This window comes from Aquila chrysaetos, chromosome 18 (genome assembly GCF_900496995.4).
Source record: "Aquila chrysaetos chrysaetos chromosome 18, bAquChr1.4, whole genome shotgun sequence".
In the NCBI taxonomy this organism is placed as follows: Eukaryota; Metazoa; Chordata; class Aves; order Accipitriformes; family Accipitridae; genus Aquila; species Aquila chrysaetos.
The window spans coordinates 21476553-21502413 of NC_044021.1; the positions used below are offsets into that span (position 1 = coordinate 21476553).

The window sequence follows — 25861 nt, forward strand, 5'->3', positions numbered from 1 at the left end:
TGAACAATGACAAATTCTGATAACACTTATCTACATTGTTCTTCTTGAATGGGACGTTAGATGCTCATTTAGTGCAAGTCTGACTGCAAGCAACTTAAAAAAAAATACTCCTGGTCCCTTTTAAAGTTTATTTAAACCAGTAACACATGTAGGTTTGAACCAGTGAAAGCATTTCCATGTGGAAGATTCACTGCTTGCCCCTAACCCTGTCATACTTGATTAGCAGTTCAAAGTTTGTATCCTGAGGACATGCTTTGTTCACCTCATGCTAACTCCCTGCAGGAAATTCTTTTTGTTACATCTGACACTGGTCTTGAAAAATGTTAACTTCATTCTGAGAATAATGATCTTTAAAATGGAAACAAAATACTAATGCTGCTTTTAAAATAAAGTACAAATCGGTAGATTTCATCACACTCCCCCAAAGAATGACAGTCCTTCAGAAAATAGTTGGTGTGAGGGAATTTTTTAGCCCAGCTGTCTAAAACTTAGATCAGAAATAAAAGTGAAGTAGCAAGTCTGCAACTGAGTGCAGTCCAGTGAACAAGGTCAGGTGAAAAGGCAGGGAAAGTTACATAATATTGCCATCCCCTTATCCCCAGGACCTCTGGAGATCATCTGGTTTAAGCCGCTACACAGAACAGGGCCAACGTGGAGCTGGTCGCTCAGGGCCCTGCCAGGTTGAGTTGTGAACATCTCCAACAACGGGGATTCCACAACTCCTCCAGGCCCTGTTTCTGTGACCATCCTCATGGTGAAGCTTTTCTTCCCCTAACATGTAATTGCAACTTCCCTGGCGTCAGCTTGTGCCTGTTGCCTCCCGTCCTCTCACTGTGCACCTCCAAGCAGAGCGTGGCCCTGCCTTCCCCATACTCTCTCATTTGGCAGTTGCAGACTGCAGTATGATCCCCCTTTACCCATCTCTTCTTAAGGCTGAACAAGCCCAGCTCGCTCTGCCTCCCCTCCTGCATCGTGTGCTCCAGCCCCCTGGCCACGCTGGTGGCCCTCCACTGCATTCGCTCCAGTATGTCCTCACCTGTCTTGCACCAGAGAGCCCAAAGCTGGACACGGCACTCCCGAGGCAGGCTCACAAGTGCTGAACAGGGGGTCCTAATCACTTCCCTCAACCTGCTGGTTACATGCTTGCAGAAACAGCGCAGAGTGCCATCAGTGTTCCTTATCACAAGGCCACACTGCTGAATTGGGTTCAACTCATTGTCTGCAAGAAACATCTGCCCCTGCTCAGGTCCTTCTCTGCAAAGCTGCTTAGAAAGAAACCACTGTCCCCACCCACACTGTTGTACGGAGTTACTCCATCCCAGAAGCAGGATGCTGCATTTGCTTTTGTTGAGCTTTATGAGGTTCCTGTCAGCCCATTCCTCCTAAAAGTCAAGGTCCATCTGAATAAACTGTTAGACCTACAACTTCCAGCTACTTGCTTTAATAAATATTTCTGAATTCAAAGGCAGGAGAGACATTTCTTTCCGGAAGGAAAATAACACATTTTTCAGCATTCAAGATGTTTCCTAACTTTTTTCAGCAAGTGAAACACTGATTTTACTAAATTACTTACTGCAAGTTTTCAGACGGTATTCTGGTGCCTTACAGATTTTCCCACTGTTCTCCCTAAATAATGGGAACTAAAATAACAACCACCACCACCAGAAGTCATTTCAGGAATGCTTTCATCTAGCTCAGTCGAAGCTACTTGATTATAGTCAACTTTCTGATTTGGAAACAGGAATAATTAGATCTACCCAAGTGGTCACGAGCTACCCTCTCTCTGAAATAACAAGAGCTAATAAACCTTTTTGGAATCACCATGCTGACCACCAGGGGCATTATCTGGCCAGATGAAGCACTGGCCTCCAAAAGGGTTATTTTTAAGTCCAGCTTAGTGGTGGCTAATCTAAACTCAGACATTCATAGATCTTACTTTGTCATGTGCCTTGTAACAGGATAATGCAGAAAGAACACAGATGCTATGAGCAGCCTGCTCAGGTCCAAGAAGGGTATTAGAGCTTCTGGAAAAAAGTGGCATGGCACTTAAAAGTTGTGTCTTCCTAATTTCGTCTTGGTTAGACGTGCCTGAGCGGTATACCATGGGCTACCACATAAGTCCAACTCAGCTGTTTTCCTAAAGACATGTAACCTCTCTTCATTCAAAATTTCTACTCTTCCCTTTCCCCACCTAGCCCTCTCCACCTTCCTTCTCCTACAGGGCCCATACACTGTTACCTCAAGTGCCAAGCTCACTCATAACAACAGCTGTTTATATAAGCATGTCATTCAGGTTAATTTGTGTGGTTTTGCAGGTCCCTGGCCAAAATACTGAATACCAAAGACTTAACAGAGGAACCAATGCATTGGACTGTAGGAATTATGCTCTAAGCGATCAGATCAAGATGTTAGGACTTTTTTCCTAGAATACAATGGTCAGGACATAATCTTAAGCATCTGGAAGGTATAAGCCTGAGCACTTTATTCAGTTACCTTTTATCCAGTTAGCCAGTTTCTGGTTTTTATGAGCATCTCGATACAGGATTTAGAGCCCTGATCAGCTGTGGTTTTAATCCAATAGCATCAGGATAAGCAGGTCATTTTATTTACCTTTTAGTATTGTCTTGCAGGTTTTCCCCCAGTTGTAGAAAGAACTAGAATCTTTTATCAGCTGCAGCCAGACTGGTACGGATTAGCAGGGAAACAGCTCAGACATTTCTTCTCTGTTGAGGACTGCACTGAGTTGTAGTTAAGACATTTAAACAAAGTACTTGAAGGATGCTGAGTTCATTTCCATTCCATCTGTGCAATTCCAAAGTGGCAAGTAATAGATATATACAATAAATAGAAGTACACTATCCTTTTCTAAGTTTTCATTAGAATTTACACTGTTAAAAATGTTTATACTTGGGAGTCACTAATCTTTAAAAACACTTCCCGACCCACATAATTAAACTCAACGGGTATATTTACATAAAAATCACAAGGCAGTTCAAGTATTTGTAGAAAATCCATCCAAAACCCCAACAAAACTTGACACAAGTAACTTTCTGCTTTTAAGCAGGACTTGGAAACTTTTGATGTTTTTAATTGCAAATTAAAATTCTTTATGCTAATCTAGTTCAGAGGGAAAAAAAACCAAACCCAAAACCAAACCAACCTTACAGAAGACACATAATCTTATCGTGGTGCAAGGACATAAATTTTCAGCAGCAGTATCTTTAAATTAGAGAAGCCTGCTGAATCAGGCTTGAATAGTTTCTACCAGATAAGTTAAAGACAACAACCTTGTTTCTGTATATATTTTTTTTTTTTACTATACATTTAAGCAAATGTTAGATCATCAAAACTGATTTACATTTTTGTGAAAGACATTTATTGAATACAAAAAACCCCCCATTACATTCAGCCTTATTATAAATGATTACACGCAAAGAAATTCAAAGTGTGTGAAGATTAATAGTCTAACTGGCTGAACATTTTCAGAATTTAGATCATTTATGAACCCTTATTTCTCAACTGTACAATAATAAAATTCAAAAAAATATGCTTTGTCTTTCCAGCAATACTATAGTCAGAGGGATTCTGTGCTCATGGTGTTAATGGCAGCCCACACTTTGGCAACTATTAGTTTAATGATTTTAAGTGTAGGACTTCCCATATTAGCAACAAGGTGTACCGAGAACAGGAAACTAAACAACAAAAATTTATGCAAAGAGTTCACTTTGATCCGAAAAGCTGTGGGCCAAAGTTCAAGACTGCAGGCTTAAAAGTACCATTGTCCATGTTGAGGCACCAAGGCTCAGGTTCAGGAGAGCTTTCCCATACAGAAGACAGCTTAACCACTCACGTCAGTGCTGCCCGATTCAGAGGCCCCACTGTGGATTTCCAAAGCTATAGAGCCTCCCAGCTGTACATCTTGGCTACCCACTTCTGAGATGCTAGGCCATCAAGTCAAGACACTAAAGTAAAAGATTTTCTGCAAAGTGAACTTTAGAAATTTTCCTATAGCCTTTGGAGGGATTTTATTTACTGTCAAGCCATTGAAACAAATGTATCTGTAGTCTTTTGTACAAAGTTAAATGCTGAAAAGCTTAAGTATAAAACTACAGTTTAGTTTCTGTACAAGGTTAAGATGGGACAAACATCGTAAAACCTCAGCTCATTTGTAGTTTCATGAAACTTCTGCATACCACTTTTCATCACAGCCTCACTGCTGAACACTGACATTTCATGTCCTAAATCCTAAGATAACAAGATTAAAAAACTGATTTGCACAAAAGAAATCTGAAATAACTTTATATACACAACAGAAAGCCTTTTAAAAGTACAAAAATAACATCTATATGCCAATTAGTTACCATGCTTTGACAGTTCTCTCAGTGCCTACACATGCAAGACAGTAATCTAGATTTAGAATAATTCTGCATCTGTAGAATGTATCAGAATATAAAAGACATTAACATATGACTAACTCTTTGTTATTTTCAGAATGGATATGTATTAAAAATATCTTTATAACCAATACTGCAATATTCCAGTCTCTGCATGTATATGTGCAGATAAGCAGCTTTCATCTTACTTGATTTTAAAATCTCCTGCAAGCTAGTAATCCACACTAAAAAGCTACGATGGTTCTAATGAATCTAGTTATACAAAGCAATTCAAAATGTACAAAAACTATAAAAAAGGGAACATTTATTGCCATGCACGAAACTTAAGTATGTTCAACTAAAACCTGCATCAAATGCAGTTTTGTTTTGTTTTTTTAAAAAAAAAAGATACACAAAGCAATTTACATCAACACTCTTAACATTAGATCAGCAGAATCAGCTCTGACTAAATACCACAAGGGTAAGACACATTCCTTTTGCTGGTGCCTATCAGATCTTCAAATCCATGGGAACATAAAACCAGGAATCTTCGTTTCCCACAGTCAAATCAGATCATGAAATCAACTGAAAAGAGAAGTGTATTAGTTTTCTCCTTTCTCTCAATCCAATTACATACAGCCTCTCCTCTTGCATCAGACTATCAAGAAATTACACTCTACTTCTGCTATCACAAAAAACCAAGAACATCCCTACAGCAGACAAATTGCTCTCTTATGCCTTTGCTGATAGAGACACATGTATGCACAGGACAGACACAACTATTTCTAGATAGCCATATATCAACATCTGCAAATGAAGCCACAAGAGAAAGAAAAGTTACTTTATTAACTCCACTAAGTGAACCTCACTTCTCTAGTTCCGTTTTTAGTTTTGGGGCAAGCAAAAGTAATTGAACTTGAAATTTTTTTTACAAATTACCAACCACAAACTGGACAATAAACCCTTTGTCATGAGTACATTAGATTAGGCCTAATCTTCAGTGCAGCAAACTTAAAGGCAACGTAACTGTGCTATCAGGAGCGCATACAGAGAAAAGCTATCCATCTCTATCCTCTTTGCCTTCTCTCGTTGCCAGAGCTTGCAGGTCTGCAGAGCTTATACAACCTCATGCATTGTTACCTATGAATGTATGTGGTCAGTGCATCAATTCTAGTGCACCTTGCAGCCAAGGCTGTAATTTAAAGCAAATGCATAGCTTTCAGAGACTAAAAGTCATCAAAAATGATGATAGCTTTAATTTTAGTTTTGCTTACTAAAGAAATTCATAAGAGCAGTAGTGGCATGCTAAGAAAATAAGAGTCTGAAGCAGTTATTTTTGAAAGAGGGATACAAAAGAAAAAAAAAATTCAGAGCCAGAGTTCAGGTTTATCAGAACACTAAACTTCCAATATACAGGAGGCTATTAAAACTAGTGTAAGAGGATGCCATGCCACTTTCTAATAGGCTGCAGGGAAAAAAAAACCAACCCAGAATGTTTTCTAAATGATAAAGTCTTTACCTCTTTGACTGTTTTTTTAATGAAGTCTTTCCTGTCAGATAAATCATAACTAGGATAGTTTTCATACACCTAAAAAAAGAAAAAAAAAAGTAAAAAACCAAACCAAAACAAACCTCAAATTATTTTCATTCAATGTATTGTATGAATAGGAGGAGCTTAAATGAAATTAGGGCAAGAATTGGTGTGGTACTTCTAGTATTAAAACTGCCAAAATGCCCTCTGTTAATTATGGAAAGTGACAATCTTATTTTCCTGTCCTGATTTTGACCACATAAATATTTAAATACATGTACTTTTTAATGTTTGGTCACTGACTAAACTGGTACTATAATTTTTCACATCAACAAATTGGAATGTCTATCTTGGCATGTCTGGCAAATAAGAATTCTCCCATCTTTGTCTTACATGCTCTCTAAGTAGTCAGATACCCCTGCATTAGTGTAGGAAGCTAAACAAATATCAAATCCCAAGGCTTATTTATTTTTTGGTAATACGTAAAATTGTGATCCTTTCAAGTGACTAATAGGGGAGTCAACATATTTGAGTGCTATTCTACAACTGTTCTTTGGTTAACTGGGTGGGAGAGGACCAAACAAACAAAAAACAGATGCCAACACTGACAACCAATGCGGAGTATTTTATTTCAGTATACCAAATTTCAGACTTCTAGGATGACTATAAACATGACAAAAAGTTTGTACAGAATATAAACGTGCAGTTTTCTCATAAGAAAAACTTCTGGTTTAATTTTCTCAAGACAACTTCTTGGAAGTACCACGAAAACAAACATGTGAGTTAACTGACTGTAGAAAATACCAAGGTAAGAGTACTGTCTGTGTTTTGGTCACTTTTCCCCACTTTTCCCTTTTCCGGCCACATCATCCCTTCCTGGCACCTGTCCTGACAATTAATGGATTCCTTGCTGAACTGATTCAACTCACTAACTCAGCTGAGTCCTATTCATGTTTTGCTGATAGATTAGAGTTGAATGGACTCCTAAAGAGAACTTACGAAGAATGAGAGCAAGGTGAGCAGGAAAATGTACAGAGACCAGGATACAGCCCTTTTGATAGCAGCAAGCTGCTGCACCATCTCAACATCTCAAATATTTTCACTTCAAGACATGGCAGTTGTTTTGGAGGTAATACTGCTACTTTCCATGTAGCTAATTTTTCTTTGGAGATTTCCCTTCTAATATTGGGTATCGTTGTTGCATATCTTAAGATTAAAGCTCTCGTTGTTACAGCTATTAGCGGGTAAATAAATCAATGCAAAACTACTTTGTTTCTGAACCACTGTGCAGAGTGCAAGCCTCCACTTCTGAAACAATGACAAAAGTCAGTTCACAGACAAACCGCTGCCTAAAGAGATTGCAAAATCATATTTGCTTACCTCCTTACAAATTTGTTTCATTGTGACCTCCTCCAAGTTTGCATTGGCCAACAAGTTCTTGACAGTTTCCTTAAGTTCTTCATCTGTGGGTGGTTTCTTCAGCTTTTTAATTAAAGGTTCATCATCCGAACTATCCTCAGACTCACTTTCTAAATATGAAGAATAATTTGAATTGTAATAAAAGCTTTTCTATTTGTCTGCTTTCTTCCTCCAAAAGAGAAGCCATCAGAACTTTCCCCAAACATCTGATACAGATGTTCTCACTTAAAATAGAAATCTTGCCAGACCTTCCATTTAAAAACAAAGCTAATGCTATCAGTACCACATTTATTTATGAATCCGCATCATTGTTGATGAACCATCAGTTTACAAATCAATATGTACCCTAGAAACTATGGGACAGATTAATCTATCAAACTAAAAAAGGGCTTATTACAACAATTCTAAATTGAGGTATTATGGCCCTAAAAAAAGTACTTATCTGCTTTTAAAAGGAGTTCAGAGTGTCCCCCCCAGCAGCGCTGCGCACTAGGATCTTGTAATTTTGCAGTCCTGTATTACTGAACATGCTATCAGAACACCATGACAGCAAATAAGAGAATCATAAAGGAAGTTAAGAGGCACAGGACACTCCTACAATCTTTTCCAGCAGGAAAAAAATTAGTCTGAACGACTCCAACATCCACTCAGTTCCTCTACTGCCAACAAGACAAAATTCAGAGCAGATGCCAAACAATCTAGATAACAAACTTACAGAAAGACCTACTTAACATTTTGATTTGTGTACTGCGAACATACACTCAAAACAGAAATGCAGGAGGGGTAAAGAAGAAATTATGAACATATTACATAACATATATGCAAAACACATATGTAATGTTTTTTTTATATATATATATGTTGATGACAAAATAAAGCATACACACACAGTGTCAGCCACATTAGTACTGCCAGCAGCCAACCTGAAAATACACTCAGTTCAGCGCAGGTAAGTTTACTCTGCTGAGAAATAAGGATATGAAAGAAGTTTAGCATAATTCCATGCCTAAGAGTTTAACCATTCCTTTTCTTAATATGCTGACAAGCACAGTAATTAATCTGAACTGATGTCTGTGCTATAGTATACATGTGCCGATGCTGGCATTAAGTGAAGTATGTTTACAGTATGGATACCTGCTGCATTAATAACTGATACTGCAATTGTAACAGAGACATGGCTGTTAGAAAGTACCAGAGAATTTAAGGTAGGAAAGGACCTCTGGAGATCATCTGGTTTAAGCCGCTACACAGAACAGGGCCAACGTGGAGCTGGTCGCTCGGGGCCCTGCCAGGTTGAGTTGTGAACATCTCCAACAACGGGGATTCCACAACTCCTCCAGGCCCTGTTTCTGTGACCATCCTCATGGTGAAGCTTTTCTTCCCCTAACATGTAATTGCAACTTCCCTGGCGTCAGCTTGTGCCTGTTGGCTCCCGTCCTCTCACTGTGCACCTCCAAGCAGAGCGTGGCCCTGCCTTCCCCATACTCTCTCATTTGGCAGTTGCAGACTGCAGTATGATCCCCCTTTACCCGTCTCTTCTTAAGGCTGAACAAGCCCAGCTCGCTCTGCCTCCCCTCCTGCATCGTGTGCTCCAGCCCCCTGGCCACGCTGGTGGCCCTCCACTGCATTCGCTCCAGTATGTCCTCATCTGTCTTGCACCAGAGAGCCCAAAGCTGGACACGGCACTCCCGAGGCAGGCTCACAAGTGCTGAACAGGGGGTCCTAATCACTTCCCTCAACCTGCTGGTTACATGCTTGCAGAAACAGCGCAGAGTGCCATCAGTGTTCCTTATCACAAGGCCACACTGCTGAATTGGGTTCAACTCATTGTCTGTGAGAACCCCTACTCGGGTCCTTCTCTGCAAAGCTGCTTAGAAAGAAACCACTGTCCCCACCTGCACTGCTGCAATCTTTGCACAGGTATTAAGAAACTCAATGTGTGTATACTTTTATGCATATCGTCAGATATGAGAAAACCAATAGCAACATGATGCATGTAGAACCCATATCTATGTTAACAAAAAACACATTAAGCTGCTGAACAAAAGATACACAGTGTGATATATACTACTGGATCAATTGTAAGATTCACATGAAGTCACTATAGAGGCACCAACAGAATTTTGCTAACGTTCTTCCAGCAGACGGGAGAACTAGGCTGATACTTTCAGTTTATATGCAAATATATGTAGACAATAGAAATTACATAAACTATACCCAAACTAAGAACTTTTTTTTTAATTACTGTTGCAAGGAAAGAAATAGTAAGCCAACAATTCACCAAATTCTATTTTCTTTCACAATTAGGTGCAAAAGCTTCCTTTCTAATAAGCATGCCAGTTAAGCTACAAGACAATGTATGATGAAAGATTTAAGGCATTTACCTTTTCTAGAACTGTTCTGATTTTTTTTAGTAGTGCTGCTATCTGCCTTCTTGACATTCGCACCCTTCACAGCTTTCTTTGTTTTGGAAGTCACCTTTTTAGATTTTTCTCTTTTAGATGCTTTTCTAGGGGGCTATAAAGAAGAAAAACAGAAGATTAAAATGATGATTTCTATCCTAACAGTCCATACCTCTTTTCCACAATGGAAATTATCCTTTCTGTCAATACAAACTAAATCAGCAAATTTAATTACTATATTTTACTAGCAATTTCTACTCCTATACCATAGGGGGAATATGTCCACAAAGAGTATTCCTACATTCTTTTAAATTTCACATTGTCCTTCTACATGACTCTTAAGCTCAAACAGCTAGAACTTTTTGATTATACTAGTAGTTTGGTTGTGCTACAACTTTCCATTCATAATTACTTATAATTAGCTTATAAAGTCACTTTGAAGATGTTCCTTTAAACAAGGACATGGTATGTTGTATTCAATTACTTCTAGATGCTATAGCTCTCTAAGACTACACATGGCTAATTCTTTTTGCACTAGCTTAGGAGAACTACATTAGCTAATCCATAATTTGGCTGATTATTGTGACTAGTAAACCCCCAAAATCATTGCATTAAGTTAACATCAACAGAAGAAATTGGGAACATAAATTCATACAGTATACACGTATCAGTGCACTGCATTTTTGGCACAAATTAAATGTGTGCTTAACACACAGAATCTTTAGACAGTACTTCTGACAAGGCTGAAAACTTTCCTCACAGAAGCAAACATGGAACATTGACCAGGAATAAACCATACTTCAGAGAAAAAACATCATGAAACAAAACAAATTAATTAACAATAGTTACTAAATTCATAATTCTAATTTATAGTTTAAATGGCAGTGTAGTCAACTGAGCAAACTATCAACATCTAAACACCTAAGATTAGTTCATGTAACTTTTAACTGCTTCTGCCATTAGTACCTGGTGCAACTCATGAAACTAATATTTAATAAACCAGATTATATTTATTTATATTGGCTTGCTCAGTTACAGTTGCACTTGCTCTGCAGTGTTAAATGAAGGATGAAGACTTTCACTATTGAAATTCAGAAAATACACTCAAGATGGCTCCATTTCTCAATAAATGTTTGTAGTTTGTAACTTTTCAGCTTTCAAGTTTCTGCTAAAGCTCCATCACCAGCTACGAAGTCAGAAGTTAAACCTGGCACTCACATTTCAGTTTTTTATAAAATTATGCTCCCCCAGCACACAAAAATATTTCAGGTATCTTTTGCTTCCAGGTAACTGTAAGATTTTTTTGTTTGTTTGTATTGTTTAAAGAAAGAGTTGCAATCAAGAGAGACATGCAACTCAGGACAATCTACTCCAGCCACTCCATACCTAAGATTCCAACGGAGCTGAGGCAGCAAAGCAGATTTGCTGCCTACGTCCTTCCACCTGTAGTACGTTAGAGTGTCATAAACCGAACTTTTTTTTTAAATGCTGCAATCTTAAAGCTGTGCAAATGCAGACATTTTCCATTTCACCATTTCCTAATATTCAAACTAATTTGACATACTAGTGTTTTTGTAATAATTAAGCTTTTACTCCATGCAAGTCAACTTCAGTTTCCAAAGACTGCAGACTACTCAGCTATTGCCTGGCAGACATATCTAACTCCTATCTTCTGAAAGAAGGCAAAGAAAACCCAGTTAGATCAATGGGGTTTACTGTGAGTTTTTTTTGTTTGTTGGATTTTTTTTGTTTCTTGGGGGGGTGGGTTTTTTTTTAGATAACCGAGTTCTTGAAAAATTTTCTAAAAGACAACTCCTGCCTCTGAAAGTGACATTCCTCTCCTCACAGTAGGAAGACTGTTCTGCTGAAGAGATGAACAAATATAAAATTAACTTTTAGTATTTCAGCCCTCTTTCAATTTGCCTTTTGTGGGGAAAGAAAAAGGCAAACCAAGAATTAAGTTTGTTTCATGGAGGCATAGGGAATTTCCTTGAACCGTCTTTTAAAATTAAAACCAACACCTATCAAAATGACAGTGACAAAACAAACTGTTAAAGTTACATAAATTGGCTTTTCAACAGAAGATTTTTGTTACTATTTTCTATAGCTCAGACTATTTACTTAACAGCCTGTCAGACTTCCACTGCATACACAGAATTTAACCCAAGTAAATAATGGTCTTACATTACAGCCAAAGGTTCCATAACTTACATAAAGAATTTCCATGGACACCATCAGTCAACTAATTGCTGTTTGTTGCAGTGATCTGATTAAGGCTAAGAAGGCAGTACCATCTATATCAAAATATAGGATAAGATGGAGCCTGTAGCTCCTTTTAATTTCTTTTTTCCAGGCTTCAGGCATATGGACAAATCCGTATACGCTTTGTACACAAATCAGCTGTACACTTGTACTGTCCCTCCATGTTTTGTGTCTATTCTGTGACAAAGTACAGGGCTGAAAGTGAATGCACAGGGAATGATATTTTGCATTTAAATACAAAGATAATCTAATTTCTCTCCTGCTATGCAAGGCTAAAAGAAGCTTCAAAGAAAACAGAAAACAGAAAACACAGCAAGATGAGAACACTTTGGAGATTGCAGAGATCTTTGTAAGGCTGCTTACTATGTTGCTCACTTTATCTTTGCGATCCAAGACACAGAACCCTAAAAGAGAGATTAGGACATACAATCCAGGAGAAATATGGAACCAAGATCCAAACACAATGCAGCCAGGTAGGTCAGGGACCTCTACTGAATTCAACGTTAAGTCCTAGGCATGCAATCAAACCCTACACAGAAAAAAAATATATAGATATTGGGAGTTTTTATGAAATTACAATAAAGTCACCACAAGATGTTTGAAATCCTGGCTGCCCCAAAATGACATATAGCAAATGGTTTTATAAGGTGCATATATCCATCCAAGAATCAGAATCTTTGCCTTTTATCTTATTGATTCTCTAACTTTAATGCACTAAAAATTATGAACATCTCTTATAAATTGCAGATGTGTTCCCTTTTCTATCAAACCATTCATTCAGTTAAACATCACTTACCCCCCAACTCCGCGTGTTCCAAGAATTACCAATCAATAACAACCACATAATGACAAATTACAGACAAATGTTTTCAGCCCTATGTTGAAAAACAAACAAAACCCCTCATTACCTCATCTTCACTTTCTTTTTCTTCTGAAGAGTCATCTTTTTCCTTCTTCTCATCTTCTTCACTACTGGATTCATCTGACAAGATCTCTGGGCACTTGGTGCGTTTTGCTTTTCTTGTTGTTCCAGTGCTACTGCGTTCCTTTTTGCCACCTTTGCTTGGTGTTTTTTTGGACTTTGGCAATGGCTGAGAGACAGGGATCCAAGTAGGAATACAAAAGTGAATTTAAAAAATATCCTTCAAATCACATGAAAGAACAGTAAACAAATATAGAGGTGTCTAAGTCTTGATAACAAAACCCAAGACTATTTTATGTACTACACTTAAGCCCTAACATTTTGCAGTAAGGAGAAATTCATTCCAGAGATGGAGCTGAGTAAAATGAAATTTCAGTCTAAGCCAAGCACCCCTTCCACTCCCCTAACTAAACAAACTTTCAAAGGTTGGGGGTTAGGGAAGGGAAGCAAGAAAGAACCATCTAGAAGGAACCTTTACCTACCTATGCCCTCCCAACTCATAAAAGCAAGCTTTTTCTTCTGCTAACAAATTAGCTGACAACTCTTCAGAAGACTTAAAGGTAGGAATTCTGTCACGTCTTATGCAAAACTGCATTTTGTTGTCACTCAGTGCCAGTGTCCCTAAGATAACATGCAGACTCCTTGTTTACATCACCTACCAGTGTTTGCTGGGAATAAATTTAATTTCCTGAGCAACAGTCCAACTATTTAAGTATTGCTTTTAGATCAAAAACTGAAAGTCCAAGATTAGTAATAGAGTTTAGTAGACTTGGCAGCTGAATCTAGCGTACCAGCATATACTAGCTAAAGCAAGTTTTCCTAGCCTTGCAACAAATTCCGTTTTGTGATGACCAAGTGTGATCACACTTACCAACTTGTAGCATACCCACGTAACATCTGACAGCTTATTTTACTGTCCTTTCATGTTTTATTTCCTTGCTCTGACACCTTTTTTTCTTCTTTTTCTTTCCTGCTCACATACTATGTCTCCTCCCCTCCATTCACCCACAAAGCAAAAGCTACTTAGGGTATTTGGGTATGGATATCTCTAATTGGCTTCATGTGTTGACCTCACACACTTTTCTGCACTAACAGTGTGTAACAGGTGCACTTATGTGTAAGCATATAGTCTAAGTCCTCACTGCATTATGGATGTCTGCAGAAGTAGAACTACTCTCTTTCAAGAAGCCATTGCTACTTCACTAAGTTAGAACAGTAACTCTATCACCACTGGTAACAAGCAAATAATAAGCAATAGAGACAGCTGCATAACAGAGCTATAAAAGCAAGCATAACAACCTGCATCTCACCTTGCCTGACGATTTTGGGTGCATTAAGAAGTTTAAGATTCTGGTTACCAGCTCACTATTAACTCCTGATCTTTCCAAGTCGAGAACTTCACAGATACTTTTCAACATTGCATTTCTAAATCTGGAGAGAAAAAAAAAGAAAAAAAGATTCAGTATCATATCCTAAACAATCAGTCAACATCTGACTGATAGAAGCTGCTATCTGGTTTGCATTTGCAACCTGACAATAGGCATGAGTATATACACTTAACTATGTTTCCAGTCTTATCTATAGTTAAGCAAAGAACCACCACCATATTACATAAAGCAAAATAAAACAAAATTCCCAAATCCACATGTGTGTAAAGTAGGATATATAAAAAAAAGTTATAAAATCTTAATAAAAAAATCTTCCCTAGAATCTCTCCTAATTTACCACACTGGAAAGAATCAATCTTGGAATAAATCCAGTGGGTACAAGACTTGAACTCAAAGGGGGCAGGGGGCCTCCCTTTTTTTTCTCTGGTTCCTTATCCCTTTATGGAAGTACCTCTGATGAAGATAGAAGGTTAAGAGAAACTCTGACATCCACCCCCTTTACTCCAAAAGGATCTTGAACCAATTGTCCCACTTTATCATTTGTCCCACCGGTATTGAAAAAAGCGGAAAGAAAGAGTCAAATCCTGTGAGGGTATGACATCAGAATGCAAGCTTAATGAGAGTTTAAAAACAAAACAAAAAACACCCTATTTATTCTACCTGTTGCCTCCCTTTGCATGCTTATGCTTTCCTCTTCATTCATTTTGTACGATGCTGCCTGAAAAGGGGATTTCATTGTCTGACCACTTTTCACAAGTTTAATAGCTATTTCTGGTAATCAACATCAAAGAAAACTTATTTTTGATTGTTCATTTAAAAGTCAGTGCAACTATTTCATGGTGGCCTACAACTTCTCTAAAGTAGCATTTAATTTCAGACTGTCCCTTTAGACTCACAGACTTTCCAAGGGGCAGAACAACTTTGTTCTCCCATGTTTTAGGGCATGGGAACAGAAAATCCTAAACTGGTGGATTGGCGCATCTCCCTGCCTCAAAGTTCATCTACCATCCTTCCAACAATGAAGTAAAATCTTTCAATCATTTTTCTAGACAAGGTTATAAAAAAATCTGTACAATCTTAACATGCAGAAGGCCCTCCTGTTTAGCTTTTGGGGATACACTGAATACTTGTAAGGTATTCCTGCAGAATCAAAAGTCAGTCTCTTGCATTTTAAGAGACAATAATACTATAGAGTTAAAACTCACCTAACTTGTTAACGGATTTAAAAACTACATAGCATCAAAGTTTGTTTCAGACTTTCAAGACCTTGTATACCGAATTAAGGATTTTATGGTTCTGTTGCTGCTTTAACTAAAATTCCTTATGACTTGTCTTACACATGGCATTTGTCCTTGTATTTTAACTTGTTAGAACTGGTATATACAAAGAATAAGTACCACTCCCCAAATCCTTTCATATTTTTAATGCTTTGAAGGTACATCTGTAGGTAACAGCAAACATAATGTACTAAGTATTAAAATGCAGTTCAAGTGTGGAATAAACACGTGCACACAAGTTTTGAGTCAGTAACTTCCATAGCAAGTAGTTTTAACTTACAAAATCCATGAACTCTAATCCACACAGCAACCTCAAACCTCATTCTTTGTAGTTTATAACCTGAGCAGTAAGATTCTGCAAAATAAATTTTGTCCTTTGTTTATCTTGTTCAATGCTGTTAAAACACGATGACGTGCAAGTGTACAGTGTGGGCAGAAATCAACCACAGAGTCAAGAGTAAATGAATAATGTAATCAGCAGTGTTTCGTACATAGCTGTGAACAGCAGCAGAACTTGCCACAGTAACACAAGTACACAGCGCTCAGTACCTTGATATAAGAGTGACAATGCAACCAGTTTTCAGAATATTTGCTGAAGACTGAAGGGTAACAAAACTTAACCAGCAGTTCTTTCATATGGAAAATACGAAAAAAATGTGCAAAAATACTTTATTTTGTGACCTTTTGCAGATAAGGGGAAACATTATCCCGTTAAATCAGTGGGAAGCGGTCAAAACTCCCACCGTGAGACAGAGTTTGTCTTGTAGATTCATGTGTATTTGACAAAGCCTACTCCTAGAAAACTGCGTATCTGAGGAAGACTTGCAAATTCCCAATTCTGGAAGCCTTTCTACTATCAACAAACTGACACTAAAAAAACCAATTTAGAATCAATTGTGTAGAAGTTATTAGCTCTTTCATTTGTTACAACTAGCTGCATAAATATGCAAGGGCATTTTTAAACCCTTTCAGTCCAGTCAAAACCAAGCTGCAGCAGCTTCTCCTGCTAACAGAGAAGCAGCTTATGTGGGGAGACAGTAAAAAAAAAAAAAAAAAAAAAAGATGACAAAAAAAAAATTTGTTAAGACTAGTTGCTAGAGTGCTAGAGCACTTTTAGGAATAAGACTGTATGTTTAACATACAGTAAGCAGAAGAGGCTTTGAGGCATAGAAGGATGCAAGTTTGCACCATGAATAGAGCACGATATATTCACAACACTATGCTTGCCCTGGAGAAATAATGTCTTCCTCTCACTTGGCAGAAGAATCTGCTAGTTAGCATGCAACAGTTAAAGCCAGGGCTGTAGGAATTGTGAATAAAATGTTCACAATTTAACTCTTTTTAACACATTTCAATTTGTCTTAAGAGACCAATTTGTGTGATTAAAATGAGCTCAGAAACAGATCATAGAGCTCCAGGAAACAGCCACTCAGCTTAAAGTTTAAATTTAATCTGAAGTAAAATTTTGAAAATAAAAAGGAGTGTATAGCATGAGTCAAGCTATGTTAAGTAGCAATAAAGATCATTACTTTTTTAACATTTCTTCCTTCTTTTTGTATTGGTCACTTCCTTTTTCAAACGGGAACCCACTGAACTGACCCACATTCTTCTTTAGGGAAGCAACCTAGAACAGAACACACAGATTACTTTCCATTGCAAGTAGTTTAAAAGATTTCATCCAATTACATTTGTTAACTTTTCATACAAGAAAAATCTATTCTAGCATTTAGCCTTCTGTTGACAAAAAGTTATACCCTTTAAGTTATAACCTAGATGGATTATGCCTTTATTTATCTCATGACAGCATAACTACAACAACGAAGTTCTTGTGATCTTGGTACTTTTAATTCCTTCTAATAACTTACTAGGTAAAAATCACCTGCCATTACAAGCTTGTTTAGAACATACTGCATGATTATTTACAGGTTTACACAACTATGATCATATGAAGCCTGTTGCATGCTTTGTACCATGTGATTTGTTATAGAAAAGTGAATTTTATTTTTACTATATCATCTGCTAAAGCAGATTTGCTTTACTTGCTTTTCTAAAGTCTTACACAGGATCATGATTGTACTTTTGAACCTTTTCTTTAGCATGACCAATTTTTACATTTATATACCACCCAATTTACAACTTTTGCCATTATACCTGCAGTCTGAACAGGGTTGAACTTTCATTCCAACAGCCCTTATAATGGGAAAATTGCTCCCATCAAGATCCCAAATATATTCTTTGTTTTTGCTCCATCTCCTTTTACAAAAATAAAAGTTAAAAACCATCCCCAAATCTTTCATTCTTCTGAATTCTTTTTAACACTATCAAGAATAATTTGAACTCACTTTCTATAGTTCTACAAATTTTGTTCCTGGTCTTTCTCCATTAGTTTATAATTTTACCAAAGCTAAGCTCCTTTTCCAAAGAGAATTATCTTTGTCCAGCACCTAGAGAAAATTTGCAGATGGTATTGGCATGTTTTATTAAAAATGTTAACTACAATCCAAAGCACATACAGAATGTGCATACAAGACAATATCTGATCTTCACTATATTAAACAGCATTCTGAGTTCCCTACAATTCTGATTAAGTATAGTTTTGGATGAAACCATACCAATATATATGTCCAAGCAAATAAACATATTGTCGTATCTTTGCACTCAAACCACTGGGACACTGCAGCAATCCAGCTGGACTTTCCAACAAGTCTATGTCCAAAAGACTAAATGTGGGAGGGCAGAGCAAAGTGGGGGGTAGAATTGCAACCAAGTAAGTGGTGTAGGAGGGAAGGGCAAGAGCTGTATTTCAACAGCAGTTGTGTCTAGTTAGTATTATTTAGGAGTGTTAAGTATCAATTTACAATTACATCATTTGCACGAAATTATGAAACTGCGAATAGTTATGTGTCTATTAGTTTATTAGATTATTTATTATTGATCACTAAATCAATTATTAATAACAGTATAATTGAGTTGTTAGTTTCTTAGTAGTGTGTTGCATAATCAATAAACAATACAGTCTCTTAATCAGTTATGTCTCAGATCTGCAATCTAAAGTGGGAAAGATGGATTCTGAGGTAATGATATCCCAGTACCTCCACCCAAATACGGTAGAAAAGTATTACTGGTTTCATGAAGGGTAAATGGATGCAGTTTGACAACTTTCACACTAAAGCCAGTTAAATCAGAAAGTTACATGGTTCTGTTTTTGTACCTTTCCTATCCAACAATTAAATTCTACGTCAGGACAATCCAAAAGTTTGCAAAGCTCTGTATGCACCGAGTCAGAAATTCTCTAGTCTGTTATTGCCATATTGAAAAAATAGCATAATTCACAGAAGTAAGTTCTAATGAATATATACTGTTCTTTTTCTGAATACTGGAAGCAACAGATCTTTCTCTGCCATTTAAACAACCATTGCATTTGCAGCAGTGGTCTGAGATGTTAGAGCTAGCATGCATCTGCACTAGTACTATTCAGTTCCTGGTTTCTGTGCTAGTTGTTCAAGTTTCCAAAATACACAAAGAGACTAAAAACAAATTCCTATAAACATGGTAAGTGTATTGAAATAGTGAAATTTAATATGCCTTATTTTCTCTCCATCTGTTTTACCTCTATTAGCAAGGAAAATGGGTCATATTTACTCTGAAATCTAAGGCACAATCACTGATACATAAAGGGCTCCAAGACAGACTTGCTATTATATTTTCTTTAAGTTTCATTCTTAAATACAAAAGTGAGCATACCAGTTTTTAACTAATATTTTAATTGTCTTAGATAAATGTGACAAAAATCACTATTAAGATTTTACATATAATGTAGTTTTACTTTCTACTGCTTTGTGCAAACTAAAGGAGAAAACAACTAGGTAAGTAGCAATGTATTAAAACCCAACATGTTTCAAACATAAAAGAAATAGAAGTACTAAGAAAAAGCTATGTTGAACAAAATAACTACATGGAGTATTTTGACTATAATCCACATGTCAGCAGCTTTTAGCATGTCAACCATAAATTATTTCCAACTCATCCTCATAAGTTAAACTATCCCTCCCTCCCATTAAAAAAAAAAATAATCAAAAAAATCTATATTCAAGCAGACTTACAATTCACCTTTCCATAGGCTTTTTACAGGGAGAGTAGTTTACAGGAGTTAGAAAAATTATGGGCTTGCTTAACTGGTCCTGCAATATTCATTTTTTTTAAGTAGTTTGTAATAAATGACACTTGAAATAGATCCACATGTGCAAATGTAAAAAACTATACTACAAACATATTCACTATGCATGAGAACTAGTAGATATACAAGATTGATTTTAAATTCTTACAGTGCCTGGCCTGTTGTAGAGGAGTTTGTGCAGGTTCCTAAGTTCATCTGTCTTCTTTTTACTCAGAAAGAATTGTATCCTTTCAATTTCACAGAGTTTTTGTCCTTTTCCTGAAACAGTTAAAATGAATTACGCTATTCATCACGTTCATATTTACCTATGTTTGTAACTTCAAAACATCTAGTGGTTTTTAAAAAAGCAAAAAAGTTATTTCAGAATAGCATCAGACATTATAATAGGTCAAACATTAAGCAGGCCTTTTCCTATCAATTAGGCATCCTGACAGTCTCTTTATCTTCCTTACTTGATACTACCTAGACCAGGGTACATTTCTTTTTATTCTAGCTGCTTCTGCCTTTGTTAGTGGTGGCTAGGTACTGAAGATCCTATTCCAGGTAAGTTTAAACATTATAGAACTTTTATGATTTAAATTGATGCTACAGAATAAAAGAGGGTTTTCATATAATTAAATAGCCTTACTATTTAAATATGGATCACAACTCTTAAGTTAGGTCTTATCTACAACAAATTAATAATTTGATCTTTTAAGAGGTTTCATTATCATTCCTGACAGTCAAAATTCTTATGTGAGAGTACAAGCTTACCTGGTGTAATTGTAAAAGGTTCCTTTTGCAATGAGGACACTTGCATGGTCAGTCGGTCTACCTTCTTCTTCTCCCTTTTTCCTTCAACAATGAGACTCTTTTCTGCAAAAGACAGCTTCCTTAAAAACAGTATTTTTCATTATACGAGCAGATTCAACTGTAATGACACGCAATATAACACTGAATCTTTGAAATTGCAAACCAAAAATGGATAATGATATAACCAGGTACTATGACACTTTCAAATCTTTGGCTAATAGGTCAATGGGATTCTATGGAGCTGTATACATATAACTAGGAGTCTAGTTCTTAACCACAGTCCTGTATCCAACTTAACCTTGAAGATAAGACCGGGTATTTCCTAAAGGGGACTTCACCCCACAATGGAGATTGCAGCACTATGCATTTTCAGAAACCCATCCTTCTCTTCCTTCACTGCCTTTCTGAGGTACAGAACTGACATTGTTTGTATAGTCTCTTTCCAGGACGCTGCAGCCCCCACACGCACAGCTCCACTTGAGCTCTCTCAGGGAGAATACTACCCCCAGATGGGCAAAAGAAGAGTCCAGCATGCCTGCAGACGTTTTCTTTTCCCACTACTGGACTGGAGGACCCACACATATCAGCAGGAGAGGCAGAAGCACAAGCACAGTGGGACTGTGCCACACCTCCCAGGGCTACGGAGTGTGGCACTCTGCAGGGCATAATACGAGTGTCACAAATACTACAATACTATTCCTAGTAATTCTGGTACTGCTTAGTAATGAACATGTTTAGATTGTTTTATGTATACATTGCACATCACTACTTTAATGATACCACATCTCCTGGTTTCGGCTGGGATAGAGTTCATTTTCTTTCTAGTAGCTGGTATAGTGTTGTGTTTTGGGTTCAGTATGAGAAGAATGTTGATAACATACTGATGTTTTCAGTTGTGGCTATGCAGTGTTTATATTAAGTCAAGGATTTTTCAGCTTCTCATGCGCAGCCAGCAAGAAGGCTGGAGGGCACAAGAGGTTGGAAGGGGACACAGCCAAGGCAGCTGACCCAAACTGGCCAAAGGGGTATTCCATACCATGTCATGCCCAGTATATAAACTGGGGGGAGTTGGCCCAGGGGGTGGATTGCTGCTTGGGAACTAACTGGGCATCAGTCAGCAAGTGGTGAGCAATTGCATTGTGCACCACTTGTTTTGTATATTCCAATTCTTTTATTATTATTATTGTCATCTTATTATTGTTATTATTATCATTATTATTTTTTTCCTTTCTGTTCTCTTAAACTGTTCTTATCTCAACCTATGAGTTTTACTTTTTTTTCCCCCCGATTCTCTCCCCCATGCCACTGGGTGGGGGGGAAGTGAGTGAGCAGCTGCGTGGTGCTTAGTTGCTGGCTGGGGTTAAACATGACACCATGTCAGAAGGAAAACCCAAAGCTTCACCTAAACACTTCATACTAAAATACTTGACCTCAAATCAAGCTATCCTTAGCACTAAACTGATGGGCTACCCTGGCTTTAACATCTGAAAGCAGCTTCAAAATCTGTATGAACATAATCAAAACTGGACACGTATCTGCTGAAAACAGAGCAAACCATACTTGTGTGTACTCAAGAAATAGTTATTTCTAAAAATCTAATTCTAATTACTCTATTGTTTCCCAAACAGCATAATCTCTTTTCTTTCTACTACCTTTTCTAAAGACAGACTTCAGCTCTTTTAAGAATCCAAGACCATCAGTGACTTGGTTTTCGCTGTGCCATACTACAGCTCTACTTCCATGGATGCTTTCATTTGCAAAACCAGTGCCTAGAGACTTCAGGATGGAAATTAACATTTTTGTATAGTAGTTCCTTCATCACACCTTGTATTCCTTGACTACCCTCTTCAATTACATGCCACAACATAAAACCTGCTTTGCTTGCTCATCCTATGATATTGCCATGATTTTTATTGACAAAATTAGTGAGACAGAATATCCTTCCTCCAATACAATTAAATTCTGGTACCCAGTAAATTAGTTCACAGTAGTTAAGCAAAGACATCTGTATTGTTTCCAAAGCTACAGCACAGATTTCTCAAGTTTCTCTCTTTTGCAAACATGGATCACTTCAGCCTGTTACTGGCAAAAAAGGATTCTCTTTTCGATATGCTTTTTTATACAAATAATTTGATAAAGGATGCTACCTCTTATAATCATCTAGAAGTTTATACAACACCACCACCACCCCCCTAGTGTAGGAATCCAGGATGCTGTTAATTCCTTCAATCTTTCCTGAGGAACACCATCATTGCTGTTTCTAGTGTTGTCTATTATAGTCTACTGGGAAGCAATTTATGACCTATGAGATAGATGTACCATGGAATCTCCTAAACAACAATTGTACAATTAGCTGAGATCACAGGAGATTGCATTCAGTAAGCTTGGCATTTTTTAAAGGACAACTTATTCAGTGGAAAAACAAGTACCCTTTTCTTCCTCCTCCTCCTCCTCCTCTTCTTCATCTTCATCACTTTCCTCAGCTTTGTTTTCAGTTTCAGGTTTTTTCTCATCTGCTTTTTCAGACGACATTGTATCTTCTTTTGATGAAACAACAGAAGACATGGTGTATAGTTCTGTAAAAAGCAGTCACGGAAACCATCATCAATATAGCATTATACATGAAAAACAGACGATTCTTGCTTTTTAAAAAAATCTTCTTGTACAGTAGAATTAATGTCACAGTGCTCGTATTGTGATTATTCACATTCTTTAAGATACTAATATATTTTGCATACACACAATACATAATATTTTTCAGGAGGAGTTGCCATCCATTCTGCAACTAGCCTGGTTAAAAAGAGTTTAAAAGGTTATAAATTCTTTCCACACACAAGCCTTCAAGCTTGCTTTGTGAAGCATTTGGAAACACCCGCTCAAAGCAATTGATGCTGCTATCTACTAAGAACTGTAATGTTTTAAGATATCACAATTTTAGTGCACCATATTATAAACTGAGTAGTTATTTCGATCATGGTTAACCATGCATACAAGTTTCCTAGTAAGTTAAACAAGCTACATATTTAGATGGGAAATAGGAACAGAAAAATGAAAAATAAAAGTTATGAGCAATTCGGAAAAAATTAACACTGCTTCCAGAATTCAAATAGTTGTGACATCTTAGGGCTTGAAAATGCTTTTTGTTTTCAATCTGCAGATCTATAACAGAAAAAAGAATAAATGGCTCATACTTAGCATATTTAAGAGGAGTCTTTTCTTAGCATTTAAAGCAGCTGAAATGTTAGCTTGAAAATACCTCACTTTGGCGAGTACCATTTCCCTACTGACAGAGAATGTCTATCTAACAAAGGAAGATAGCCATATCTGTTCATTTTTGAAAAATTCTAGCTTTCAAAATCTTTCACTGTTTACAGATCAGGAACAAAATACAGCTTCAGTTGTATAAGCCCTTGTGGAAAAAAAATATCACATGATTAACCACTTTCTTTTTCTGATATTAAAGCCAACATTATCTGCAAAAGGTCAGACTCAATAAACAAAAAGAAATCAACTGCTTATATGCAACATTAGCAGGTGCCAGAGAACAGCAGCACTCCAAATGACAGAAAACATGAGTTACATTATCAAGAGTCAGTGAAAAAAGAAAGTTTACTCCTCTTTGCTAAATCACTGGGGGAAAAAAAATTTTGCTCTCAGGGTATTACTACCAGTATTTCACTTGACACAGAAAAGTAGTCCGGCTTTTTCACGATACTACTCTCTGGATTTTACTTGTCTGCACAAGTGAAAAAGCAAGCAAAGTACTACAAGTTGTCTTTCCTTCCCCTTTCAGCGGGAGCAGAAGGGGAATAGGAAAGTAAGAGACTTTTTAGCTTTTCGACAACCAGGTCCGTGAGAATGACTTGCTTCGGGAAAAAGGGTACTGGGATCCACCTTTAGGAAGGCTGAAGCCGGCGGTATTTTCGGCCAGGAGAAATATCTCGCAAGCCGCCCCGAGAAGGGTACTGTGCACAACAGCACCTCCCACCCTCGCCCAGGACTTTTCAGACACGGACTCGCCACCTGTCCCCTTCCCGGCTTGCGAGCCGGAGGCCGGGGAAAGGGACGACGACGGGTAGCGCCCGGAGGAGCCGGCAGCCAAGGAGAAGGGCGGCGGGGGCAGCGGCGAGCGCCGTCCCCCTCCCCGAACTAACAGGCGGCGAGACCGTTCCGCCCGCCTCCCGCCGCAGGGCGGGACGGAGCGCCCAGGAAACACCTCAGGCGGAAAACGCAGCCCAACGCCCGGCGGAGGCCTGGGAGGGAAGGAGGGAGGGAAAGAGGGAGGGAGGCGGCCCCCCGCGGCCGCCGGTGGGTCGGCCGGCGGCAAGCGCTCCCGGCACACGGCGTCCCCCCCGTCCCCCCCTTCATCACCCCCCAGCCCGGCCCGACGGCGGCGAGGTGCGGAGAGGCGGGAAGGCGCTCTCGGGCGCCGTTAACGGCCATGGCGGCAGGACCCACCTCAGCTCCAACCCCGGCTTCTGGCTCCTTCCTCGGGCGCGGCTGCGGCAGCAACGGCAGCCGGAGGCGACAGTTACCGGAGGAGGGAGAGGGCGGGGGGACGGGGCGGGGCCGGGCGCCCTGGCGCACAGCGACACGCGCGCGCTCCGCGTCCCGCCGTCCGTCCGTCGGTCGGTCGGTCGGTCACTCTCTCTCTCTCTCCCGGAATCAACAAGGTTTTCAAAATGGCGGGTTCTCGGACGGGGAGAAGGAAGCGGGAAGGCGGCGGCCAATCAGCGCCCGCAGCCCGGCCGGCGCGGGGAGGCGGCCGCCGGGGCGGGGCGGGTGCGCGCGCAGGGAGGGGTTGTTGTGGCGGGGTGTGTGGATGTGCGTGACGTGCGCTCGCCGGCTGGTGCCGCCCTGCCGGTGACGTCGGGGCCGCGCGCGGCGGGTAGGCGGGGCGGCAGCGCTCGCCGCCGCGGGGGCCGTCGCCTCCGCTGAGGAGGGGAGGGGCGGGGCGGGGCGGGGCGCGGGGGGGGGCGTGTGAGGGGCCGCCCCGCCCCGCCCCGGCCCGCCTCGCGCCGTTCCCGCCGGTTGGTCTCGGCGCGCGGGTGCTGCCTCAAAGCGCCGTTTCCCCTCACGCCTTACGGCCTGGGGCGGGCGGGAGGGTGCTCGGCCGTCCCGCCTCGCCCTGACGGCTGCGGCTCCCGGAGAAGCGCAGGGCGGCGGTGCTGACAGGCTGAGGCCGACGGAGGAGAAGTGGCCGTAGGAGCCGGGGCTGAAAGAGCGAGGTCTCCTCCTTAACCCCTGTGAAATGTGGGCGTCGCAGGCGGCCCCCGAAAGGGCAAAGGCCCGCTCCCGCTCTCCGTGCTGTGGCCTGC

The 25861-nt window shown here is 39.2% G+C and overlaps 1 protein-coding gene across 1 annotated transcript; it reads right to left on the bottom strand.

Moving 5' to 3' along the window:
* Positions 1-3353: 3353 nt before the first annotated feature.
* On the bottom strand, positions 3354-25265 carry DEK (DEK proto-oncogene). The gene is made up of 11 exons (XM_030041814.2): positions 25002-25265; positions 22973-23119; positions 20505-20606; positions 19900-20009; positions 17104-17198; positions 14220-14340; positions 12896-13078; positions 9708-9840; positions 7285-7433; positions 5893-5961; positions 3354-4958 (listed from the first exon to the last, which is right to left on the bottom strand). The coding sequence occupies exons 2-11, from the start codon at positions 23106-23108 to the stop codon at positions 4947-4949; spliced, it is 1110 nt and encodes a 369-aa protein (XP_029897674.1). The 5' UTR covers positions 23109-23119; positions 25002-25265; the 3' UTR covers positions 3354-4946.
* Positions 25266-25861: the final 596 nt, after the last annotated feature.